General features: G+C 42.2%; 1 protein-coding gene across 2 annotated transcripts in view; it reads left to right on the top strand.

Moving 5' to 3' along the window:
* Positions 1-12,635, top strand: part of TTC33 (tetratricopeptide repeat domain 33) — a 357,305-nt gene that overhangs the window by 263,777 nt on the left and 80,893 nt on the right. For both annotated transcript variants that reach the window (XM_088455260.1, XM_088455261.1), the window contains exon 4: positions 5,033-5,164. In XM_088455260.1, coding sequence (XP_088311386.1) covers positions 5,033-5,164 — 132 coding nt within the window. The remainder of the gene's footprint in view (positions 1-5,032; positions 5,165-12,635) is intronic.

Raw genomic sequence — 12,635 nt, 5'->3', positions numbered from 1 at the left:
TTCTATCTTCCCACCATGCCTTATACAGGATACTTGGATATCATATGATGAATGCATTAAAAAAAAATTTATGTATATATTTGTTACTGATATTTTAAGTCCCGCCACACAAAAATAACCGCAACATTTTTTAGTTGTTTCTGAAAGCAAGTTTTGCTATCCATTGAACGTATTTATGTTCTTACATTGCTTCAGTCAGTTATAATGGATCCAATATTATAAACACAAAATACAGATATTTAAATGAAAATGTAAACGCCCCCAGGTCTCGCAAGAAGTGTTTTTCCTTTTACTCATAAAAAAAAAAAAAAGTTTGTCTTTCATTTATGTTGCTTTGTAAGTAATGATAACAATCAAATCAAGAAATGTGTAAAGCGGGAGCAGGCAGAAAAGGTCTAAACACTTCATGCATAGTAGACAATCAAGGAGACTTGTGTGAGGGGCAAACCCTAAAGCTGATCCTGACTGACGCAATAGATTTTAACTTATTTCCAGCGAACCTCGGAGATGTATATGTGATGATACTTATGTTAATATTATTTATTGCACTTATATATATTTTTTCTAGTGCATTGTAGAAAATGAATGTTAACCCATATCTGCCAATGTTTCCAACTGGAAATTTGGGACAACCACTTCCTAAATCATGCCCATTTCCAGCAGGACCTTCTCCCTTTTGGCCACCGAAATTCAGGACCATTGACTGTTGTGCAAATATCTGACTGGTTGTCATACATAGTACCATGGGTCTGATTCGCAGATGGGTGCAGTCGCTGATGTTTACGCAGTTGAGCAATTATCGGTAATATATGCACGCCCCTCAGTAGCACTGCGCATGTGTCAAGTTTCGTTTTCGTTGTCGCTTCCAGTGAGAAGGACGGGGGGCAGGCAGAGCTGTGGATAATGAGGGTGGAGCTGCATTGGGTGTGGGGCATCAATTGGTGCATAAACCAGTTTAAAACTGTAAAAGTTTGTGCTGCGGTGGTGGGTGTTGTTATATCTAAAGCAAAGCCAGATCCATAAAAAAAATACATTGAAATAGCTGGAGCCACATAAAATACACTGAAATAGCCGGATACACATAAAGTACACTGAAATAGCAAAATCCACATAAAGTACACTGAAAAAGCAAAATCCACATAAAATACACTGAAATAGCCGAAACCACATAAAATACACTGAAATAGCCGAAACCACATAAAATACACTGAAATAGCCGGATACATATAAAGTACAATGAAATGGCCGGATACACATAAAGTACACTGAAATAGCAAAATCCACATAAAATACACTGAAATAGCCGAAAACCACATAAAATACACTGAAATAGCCGGATACATGTAAAGTACACTGAAATAGCCGAATCCACATAAAATACACTGAAATAGCCGGATACACATAAAACACATTGAAATAGCTTGATACACATAAAACACATTAAAATAGCCGTATCCATATAAAATAAACTGAAAAAGCAAAAGCCACATAACAAAAATATTGAACAAGCCAGATCCGCATAAAGTACCACCATAACACTTCTGCAGTTCATATGGGGAAGCCTTCACTGATGAAAACTGGCAAATTTTACTGCCGTCAGGGTTTTCACCAGCGCTAGCGTTAGAGGGAAAAAAAAATATATAAATCAGAAGATTGTGCTTACCTGCCATGCATCAGGTTTCTCCACATCCCTTCTGATAGTAATGTCTGGATATGGGATGGCTGCAACTGGAGGACCATTGGACCTGGTGGATGCAGGGCAGGGAGGGCTGGACCTGGGGGGAGCACAGGGCAGGGAGAGCTAGGCTAAGGGGGAAGTGCAAAACAGAGAGGGCTGGACCTATTGGGGACACAGGAATGTGCAGACATGGAGGGGGCACAGGGCAGGGAAAGCTGGACCTGGGGTGGTACAGTGCAGGGAAGGCTGGACCTGTCCCCTATCACCATCAGTAGAATTTTTGGTGGTGAGGTTACTGATGTAGGAGCAGAGCTTTCCTGGTTGGGGCTTGGGACGTTTCATGTGTTTTCTGGGTGGTTTTCCAATCAGGAATTTTGTTTTGAACCTTTATCAGAAAATTATTCACTCTGTAATGAAGCTCACCATGTTTTATCTTGTCAGTTACAGACTCCAGGCACCTTACTTGTTTAATTAGTGGTGCAAAGGATTCACGCCTTTATTTGCAGGTGAATAGCCTACAAATAGCCAACCATCATTACACATACCATAACAGTTCAAAAATAAAATAAAAATTGGCATGCTATTGGCCACGTCCTAGGCTTATCCAGGAACAGTCCTCCACCAAAATGACTAAACTCACATACTAAGGGGTCAATGCCATTTTGCCCAGACAAATGGGCAAAATGGCATTTGAACTGTGGTATTAAGGGAACTGTTGGGAAACTCATGTGTACCACACTTGCCATTATGAATACCGTTTAGTCGCTAATGAAAAATAATTGCTTTCCAGTCTAATCGTGTGGTTCCAAAGCACAAAAAGGTTATTTTATGTAAAAAAAAAAAGTAACAAGATTGTTTAACAATTAGAGTAAAAAGCAAGAAATATACAATAAGTACAGCCAGTATACAGTCATTCAGTCCTGAAGTCTGCGGTCGCAAAGAAGATGTCCATATACTGCAGCCAGTGCAGAAGCCTATATACGGTACAGGTTACAGAGATACCAAAGAAGACAAGTTGCTTCTGGTCATTGGTCAGTTCATACGGTGTCATCAGGGGTATGAATCAGTCTTCCAAGGGTCACATTGTGTATCTTCCTGCCGAAGAACTGGTTAAAAATGGCTACAACACTGCATACAGGAAATAGCATTCTACTCAATAACTCCCTATCATCCATAACTAGCAGACGCATGATGCGACTTCTTTGCTGATAGAAACAGATATCTGCAAATAAAGAGCGATTAATTATGATACCAAACATGACATGTCCACTGTATTCTGATCCTTAGATCTCTTTTACATGCATCTTACATCATATTTATTAACACATAATACCTTTAATAATTCTAGTTATTATCTAACGTGTGGGAACCATTTTATATGTATGCGTTCGCATTTGTGCGTCTGTGTATGTGTGTGTGTGGAATTCGCCCCGGCAGGCAGTAGCAGGCCAGTCACATTGCATCGATAGATATTAATTGTTATACTGATCTCATCCAATCATCAAGCGGGGACTGTGCAAGGACTTCTGTAGTTTTGGAAATACAATAAGATTATCGCTTAACTTTGTTCCCTCTTTTCAGATATGGTATAGAATTTAGCCACAGTGGTGTTACCGTGTTACAGTGAACCTTTTACCCTCTTTAGGTATATATTGATTGGTGCAAGAGAATATTTATGTTAAATCAAACTTTTTTTTTTCAAAAGACTGGGATGCTTCCAGTGAAATAGCTTACTGAGTGTTTAGAAAGTCCTGAAAATATGGCCTTCTGGTTGTACTTGAGGATCAGATATGAAAACTCAATAAGGGGTAAATGGAAGATTTATCATCGCCCTCTGCTCTGTTATTCTTCTTGAAAAGTGAATTACAAATGTTTGGCTAAAACGTTTGCTCTTTGCTATTACTTGAATCGTGTTGCGTGGATGCAGAGGCCCCTGGGGGCGCACTTATAACTTTATTCCTCTCCTCCTTCTGTTATACTTCTCTCAACTTTCTCTTCTCCGCTGCACCTTATTACCCCCTCTCCTCCTCATTTCCCCTAGTACTCCTCGTTCCTCTCTCTCTTAATTTTTTAATTGTAAAATTCTCATTATTTACACAGCCAGATCTCCATTCTAATACTCATTACATTTCTTTCCCTTACACGGGGGACAATTTATTTCCTTCAAATTTTTTCCATCAAACATTTCTAATTTCATATGTTTCCAGTGTTCTTTCTAATTATGTAATCTGATGTGAGACTTTGTCAATTTATACTGTAGTCTACTTAGCTTCTTATATTGTCTTTCTGTCAATTTAGCATCAAATTCACATAATAATAATATTATTAGTGTTGTTTAAAAAAAACTATATATATTATATTTTCATGTCCTGATGAAAATTCTTTGAATGGAATTGAAACGTTGACTTGACTTATTCTACGGAGCTTCCGTGTCATTTCTTATGATATATGGTTTGAGTGCCGCCTGCTACTTCTCCTGAATACATTTGTTATATTGAGGAAGGCACCTTACAACGATTAAGGATTTAGGTGTTAGTGCCGAGCATGTGGAATTGACTATATATATATATATATATATATATATATATATATAAATATGCAAAAAATGGGGTGCACTCACCAGTCTTCCAATAAAATCCTTTATTTAAATGTTACATAGCAGCAGGTATCATAGTATGTCGACGTTTCGGTCCCAAGTGTGGACCTTTGTCAATTTTTGTTCTTTATGGGTGGTTTTTGGACTTCCTTTTGGGTAAGCTACCCCAGCAATTTAACTATGAGGACGTGAGTGTGGACCAACCCGAACTATATATATATAAATTGCTCAAAACTACAAATTGTGTTACTAGGTTACATAGGAGAATATGTTTCCAGCGTTCTTTATAATTATGTACTCTTATTGTGAGACTTTATCAATTTATAGTCTACTTAGCTTCTTATATTGTATTTCTGTCAATTCAGCATCAAATTCATAATAATAATAATAATAATAATACTTAAAAATGTATATATATATATAAATTGCTCAAAACTAACAATTGTGTTACCAGGTTACAGAGGAAGATGGGATAATGTGTTTCCAGTGAATGTGTCTTTTGAGTAACTCATGTAATGTACTGTTCTAGGGAATCATCCAGTGTTCAGTAATATAACTTGTGTACACACATTAAAATGCTACATTTTTTATGTGAAATCTCCCGGGCTGTAAGCGTGTCGTTCCTCTACGCAGGCATATCGCATGTTTTTATAAGTTTAGTTGGGGGCTCATGAAGTCAAAGTCATTTCTCTAAAAGGTTATCGCACGGTCACAGCCCAAATCATCATTTTTATGACTCTTCAATTTTTTTTTCCCAGTCTCTTCTGTGTCTTCATGAAATATTCCCAGCAGTACAATCTGCTGAGACGGCTGTGAAAAGAAACCCACACTTTGTCGAGGCCTGGCAGGCTCTGGGGCGAGCACAGCTGGGATTAGGGGAGATTGCAATGGTGAGTCGAAATTTTTGTATTTTCTGCCCTTGGAATAGGTAATCCCCCTGTGAAAGTCACACTGGAAACTTTATCTGGTGATCATATGTTCTTTCTTTCCACTCCCTGCCCCACATATAACCCCCTAATGTTATTATTAACATGTATTAATATTTCTGAAATTGGAATGTTTTTATTATTTGTTAAATCCCAATAAAACAGATATTAAAAAAAATAAACAGTAAAAACATGTATTATATTTATTTGTATAGCACCAGCTTACTAAGGGAAGTAACTAGGGGTGTACGACGTGTACCGTCCTCAGGACACTCAGGCCAGCACTGCATTTCCCGGTGCTGGCGGCCAAGCCACCCCCCTGCATGATGTCAGGGGGTGGAGCCACACAGTTATATAACAAGTCTGGTTATTACAGTAACAGACAGAGAAAGTGGCAAGAGGGCCCTGCTCACATTACAATCTGTAGTGCAATAGGCATTTGGTCAAGCTCCACTTACTGCATGTTTTTGCCACCAGATGACAATGGCCCTCTTTCAGACCCACTCGCGAGTGGCTGTCCGCTCGCAAGTGGGTCGATGGTCTGCACTGCGCATGCGCACGACGGAGGGAGCTCCGTCGTGCGCGAGACGCGACGAGCGAAGGACTTTCCTTCGCTCGGAGTGTCTCATCAAAGGGGGCGTGCTGTCGATGTTGACTGACAGCACGCCCCCTTTGGTGGGCGTGCCGGGGGCGTGCCTGCCAGACGGAGGCGTTCCCAAGGGAACGCCTACCGTCTGAAGCCGGCCCCACTGACATCACTAGTGATGTCAGTGGGAGTGATTTTGGCTCTGATAGAGCCAAAATCACTACTGGCCTTGTGGTTGAAAAACTCAACCGCAGGCTTTTGCTCGCAGTTTCAATGGTCGCGATGGTCAAGACCATCGCGACCATCATCCTGCACGCTCGTATATGCTGTGGGTGGCCCGCTGTTCCCATACACTAATATAACAGATATCTCCTGCTTACCTTCCTCTGGCGGAATGGCCCGCTGCCCCCATACACTAATATCACAGATAGCTCCTGCTTACCTTCCTCTCCCGATGTGGCCCGCTGTTCCCATACACTAATATAACAGATATCTCCTGCTTACCTTCCTCTGGCGGAATGGCCCGCTGTCCCCATACACTAATATCACAGATAGCTCCTGCTTACCTTCCTCTCCCGATGTGGCCCGCTGTTCAGATACACTAATATAACAGATATCTCCTGCTTACCTTCCTCTGGCGGAATGGCCCGCTGTCCCCATACACTAATATCACAGATAGCTCCTGCTTACCTTCCTCTCCCGATGTGGCCCGCTGTTCCCATACACTACTATAACAGATATCTCCTGCTTACCTTCCTCTGGCGGAATGGCCCGCTGTCCCCATACACTAATATCACAGATAGCTCCTGCTTACCTTCCTCTCCCGATGTGGCCCGCTGTTCAGATACACTAATATAACAGATATCTCCTGCTTACCTTCCTCTGGCGGAATGGCCCGCTGTCCCCATACACTAATATCACAGATAGCTCCTGCTTACATTCCTCTCCCGAGTGGCCCGCTGTCCCTATACACTAGTATCACAGATATCTCCTGCTTACATTTCTCTCCCGAGTGGCCCGCTGTCCCTATACACTAGTATCACAGATATCTCCTGCTTACCTTCCTCTCCCGATGTGGCCCGCTGTTCCCATACACTAATATAACAGATATCTCCTGCTTACCTTCCTCTGGCGGAATGGCCCGCTGTCCCCATACACTAATATCACAGATAGCTCCTGCTTACCTTCCTCTCCCGATGTGGCCCGCTGTTCCCATACACTAATATAACAGATATCTCCTGCTTACCTTCCTCTGGCGGAATGGCCCGCTGTCCCCATACACTAGTATCACAGATATCTCCTACTTACCTTCCTCTGGCGGAATGGCCCGCTGTCCCCATACACTAGTATCACAGATATCTCCTACTTACCTTCCACTGGCGGAATAGCCAGCTGTCCCCATACACTAGTATCACAAATATCTTCTGCTTACCTTTCTCTCACTCGATGTGGCCCGCTGTCCCTATACACTAGTATCACAGATATCTCCTGCTTACCTTCCTCTCCCGATGTGGCCCGCTGTTCCCATACACTAATATCACAGATATCTCCTGCTTACCTTCCTCTGGCGATATGGCCCCCTGTCCCCATACACTAGTATCACAGATATCTCCTGCTAACCTTTCTCTCACTCGATGTGGCCCGCTGTCCCCATACACTAGTATCACAGATAGCTCCTACTTACCTTCCTCTCACTCGATGTGGCCCGCTGTCCCCATACACTAGTATCACAGATATCTCCTGCTTACCTTCCTCTCCCGATGTTGCCCGCTGTCCCCATACACTAATATCACAGATATCTCCTGCTTACCTTCCTCTGGCGGAATGGCCCGCTGTCCCCATACACTAGTATCACAGATATCTCCTGCTTACCTTCCTCTGGCGGAATGGCCCGCTGTCCCCATACACTAATATCACAGATAGCTCCTACTTACCTTTCTCTCACTCGATGTGGCCCGCTGTCCCCATACACTAGTATCACAGATATCTCCTGCTTACCTTCCTCTCCCGATGTGGCCCGCTGTCCCCATACACTAGTATCACAGATATCTCCTGCTTACCTTCCTCCCGCTGTTCCCATACACTAATATCACAGATATCTCCTGCTTACCTTCCTCTGGCGGAATGGCCCGCTGTCCCCATACACTAATATGAGGACCTAAATTTATCAAGTTACGAAAATACAATATTTTCGGAGCATGACTGCGGGAGCATTCACCTTCTTCAGATGGCGGTTTCACCCACACACCCGCTCGTTCCATATGACAAGGAGTCCCGGATTGCGGAGGATCCCTTCTTTTCTATTTTTCTGGAAAATTTGCACTGTGAAAACTTATATTTTCACAGGAATTTGCAAACAAGCCTTTGCCAGGAGATGGGCTCCGATAAGTTATAGATTATACTGCGCGTGCGCGGTCGTCAGCCGATGCATGCGTCAGCGAGGGGACACAGTGACTGCAGTCGGAAATGGAGGGACCTCAGCAGATAACAGAGTTATCTACTGCGGACCCTCCAGGGTACATCTGGTGGATACTGGGGAACAATGTCAATAATAATATAAGATTTTCAGGAGACAAGGATCTGGCACATAGTCCAAAATCATCCAGGAGCCAGTAGCGATTTTCATCTGTAGTTTTGGTCTATCTGTTCTGATGCTGTGGAGGAGATGTACTAAGCTGTGGAGGGAGATAAAGTACAAACCAGTCAGCTCCTAACTGTCGCATTAGAGGCTGTGGGGGAGATGTATTATAGCGGCATGCATAACTCCTCCTGCTTCGCCTCTTTACCGCTGTGTATCACCGCGTGGCCGGCTCCACTGGGCATGTGCAAGATCTCTCAAGCATCGCAAGATCTCATGTGCCACCCGTAGCCAGTGCTGTCCCTGCTGTGGTGTCGGGGCAACGACAGCTGCAGCTGACCGTTCATACATTGCCTAGCATATTGGTGCGCCATCTTATGGATAGCAGCACCAATAATGACAGAGGCGCATAGCACCCCGGTCATTCTGCTTGTTTCCCTGCATTACTACTTGCGATAACTGCAGCACTTAATGCGCCCAGTTACCGGTTTCCCACCTACTGCCCCTTCACACAGCCCCCCCTCAGTTTGAAAAATGACAGTTAAGAGCTGATTGGTAGGTACTTTATAACTCTCCAAGGATCTGTTTTTGGAGGTTCCCAGTTACAGTGAAGCTGGCCATACATGCTAATGGTCTAATCCGGCCCCATGCACAACAGTTTTGAAAGATTATCATGCAGTGTATGAACGATAATCATCCAACAATGGAAAACGGATGAAAAATGGTCGCGACTGTTGGTTTTGTTTTTCCAACATATTCGATCTCTCAGGTCGTCTATGTACTGATTTACTTCACTACACGTAATATTGTGCCGATACATCATTCAGTGTAAATTGCTCAGCGCCTTTGGTGGGATCGTCCCCTGCATCGCTCAGTGTATGTAGGACCCTACCACCAGCAATGACGTGTGTAAAGGTATAAAAATGTAATACTGTAAATTAGTACATGAAAGTTAAAAAAAATGGCCTGTTTTCAAGTGTCATTTGTCATTGCCGCCTTGCCTTCAGTCGCTCATCTCTCAAACCCCAATGTCCGTATAATTTAGGGGTCTATGTACTAAGCCTTGGAGAAAGAGAAAGTGGGTGGAGATAAAGCACCAACCAGTCAGCTCCTAACTGTCACGTTGCAGGCTGTGTTTGAAAAATGACAGCTGATTGGTTTCTCTCCATAACTTAGTATATAAAACCCTTGGTTACTCTCTTGTGCTGACAATCCTTGCTGAGAATATATTTTGTGCACCCTCCACCTGCTTTCTGCTGAAAATAATAATTCCATCATGCATGGAGCACATATAAGGCTGCTTCAGGTCATGTGAATAATCTAACAAAAAACAACTACTGTTCAATAAATAATATTAATCCTTTTATATTACACTGTCCAGTTTATTCATGCTATCCAATTCTACTTTATGGTGTCCTGTGGTAATGCTAAACTTTCATTCTGTCGAGTTCTGCAAGTAAAGATGCACTTTGTAAATGTACTCCACTAATTCTGAAAACGGTCCATTAAATGCTAAAAAAACTATAATGGCCGGTAATAAAACTGACCTAACATATTTATCTCTCACGGGAGAGAGAAACAACAATATAACCGATGTATTCGATGAGACTTTCAGCCAACTAGAAATAAATAAAATAGGCTAAATTTAGGTGTATGGCTTAATGATGTCATCTACAGTATTTAATTGTTACATTCAGCTGAGGTAATGAAGCATTCTGCATTCTCTCCTGTGTATGAATATGAATATTAATACTTCTTATACGTTATGTCATAATTAGGAAATACATTTTTCTGTCATTTTCTTGCAGCTGTTACAAACACCGTCGTGATTGTATTGCCTTGTCTCTAATGGCGCACAGCGCAGCTTGTTAGATTGTCTCCATTGCTACAAGAACATAATGTATAGTGAATGTGAAGCACATCTTCTGGCATGTCGATTATCTTGCATTAACTTTCCTCAATGAGAGCAATTGGCTTCACGACCTTTATATATTTAGCCATTTATGAAGGGATTTTTTTTAGAGAGGATCGTGACTGTCTGCTCTCTCAAATGCTTTAGGAGACACGTAACACAAGCCTTTAACCACCTCATGTCTGGGTGTTTTTACCATTTTGATATTGAACAAGGTTTTGGCACATTGTAACATGTCTGTTTTGTTGAGAACAAGTTTTTACAGGTTTATTGTTACACAAATATATATAAGAGAACTTCTACCACCTTGTCTTTCCAAATGCCATATTATTTTGTCCGGTGTGTTTTATATATATATAATATAATGTGTATATTAGCATATTATATGCGTATATACAGCTTAAAGGGCGGCACTCGTAGTTTAGCTATTTCTTTACTTTATGGCATTACAGTTTTTCTGTTTGTTTTATTTTTATATACATTTTTTATTGGAAATGGAGAAAAAAAAACATGAAAAAAAAGAGGACAAATATACATTGGCATGAAAATATAAGTTAAACAAAAGTATGGTAATAATATGTAATAAAAACAACAAACAAAAAGTATGGAGTATGTAATAACTGGGCATGTTACCAATCAACAAATAATTTGGAGGATATTGAAAACTTGAGATCAGAAAGAACTTAAAAACATCCAGAGTAAGCATGGTCGGCTTAAGGTGGGCACACACCTGACAGATATATCTGCAGATCGAGTGATCTGCAGATGTATCTGTAGAAGATGGTCGTTCATAAACACTGAACGACCATCATCTATCCATCAGCCGCCGGTCCCGCTGGCGGGGGGTGCTGGTCTGCCCCCCTCACCGTGGCTGCCGCTGCATGTGTACGGGCGTACTGCAGACCACCCGTACACACTTGCCAATGGACAGATATGTCTGCAGATATATCTGTCCATCGGCTGTGCAGCGCAACCAATGCGTCATGTCTGTGAAAGACGTCGTTCACAGACATAACGTCTGTACACACTGGCCGACGGTCAGCTGATATATTGGCCGATCAATTGATCAGCCAATATATCGGCCAGCGTTAGGCTGAAAATAATTAGTTAACAGGAGACAGATAAATCGGAGCATCGTCCAATGTTATTGTCTGAGCAGAGTGAAAACACTTATGCAATTGTGTTTTCAGAGCAGCTGATAATGAATCGATATATCTCTCCCAAACTTTCCTGTGCTTGTGTCTTTATGTAAGGGAGCTTCCAACCAATCCATAAGGAACACGTAATAAAGACTGGCTGGAAATAGGGACATTGGCCCTGATTCAGAGCCGCTCATAAGCGGCCGCTCGTTCGTTCTGACCGATGTTCGCACATCTGCGCATGCGTACGGATTTTAATACGCATGCGCGAACCAGTCAGTGCGGCCTAAAATCGTTTGTTCGCTATATAGCGAATGCCTGCTATTTTGAGTGACAGAAGGAGGCGTATGTGGGTGGTAACAGGGGAAGGTGCTTGAAAACGGGGGTGTGGAATTAGAACGCAGGCGTGCTTAAAGGTCAAAACGGGCGTTTTAAGGGAGTGCATAATTAATACAGCAGCGTCATTGACCACGTCACTTGTTTTTTTTTTACTCAGAACTGCTCGCAAAATAGCGGTTGAAAAAAACAGCCACAAGAATAGCGAGCAGTTCATACGCTGTTCGATGTACTCGATTAATCTAATAAATAGCAGACATGACGTATGGTGCGAGCGGCAAGGGGGCGTATTTTTCAAAATTACAACCGCAAGTTTTGCTCGCTCGTTCAGACTTAGAGGCGTGAACAGACCGCAATTAGCAAACGGTTCATTTGAATAGCCACCCCTTGTTTTAGAACGAACGACTGCAAATAGCGAGCGGCTCTGAATCAGGGCCATAGTGTGTGTTTGTGTGTGTGTTTTTTTTGGGGGGGGGCGGAGGAGAGGAAGTCGCCTTGGAACCAATACATTTACGTCCTACTGCACATTTAATAAGTAACAGTTTCTTATTACCATATAACAGTCTGGTTGATGAGGGTGGAATCCCCTGAACTGCCAACTCCGCTGATAACTGCAAATAACTTAACAAGTGACAGCAAATCGGCGAACTTGCTGCCAAAAATATTGTTAGAAGGGGACAGTCCCACATGCAGTGCAAGGACTGCATTACAGTTTTTTAAAGTTTTTATTTTCTATATATATATTGCCAGTGACCATAACCAGTCACATGCTCCCTTTATATGCCTCTAATATTGCCCATACTATATTCTGACCTCTTCGCTCTGAACTTCAGTAGGGAATTCTCAGTGACATCACAGAATTATCCTTCCTGATGGAGAAGCAT

The sequence above is a fragment of the Taudactylus pleione genome, unplaced genomic scaffold (genome assembly GCF_031769625.1).
Source record: "Taudactylus pleione unplaced genomic scaffold, aTauple2 ptg000647l, whole genome shotgun sequence".
Taxonomy (NCBI): domain Eukaryota; kingdom Metazoa; phylum Chordata; class Amphibia; order Anura; family Myobatrachidae; genus Taudactylus; species Taudactylus pleione.
This window is presented reverse-complemented; position numbering and strand designations above follow the sequence as displayed.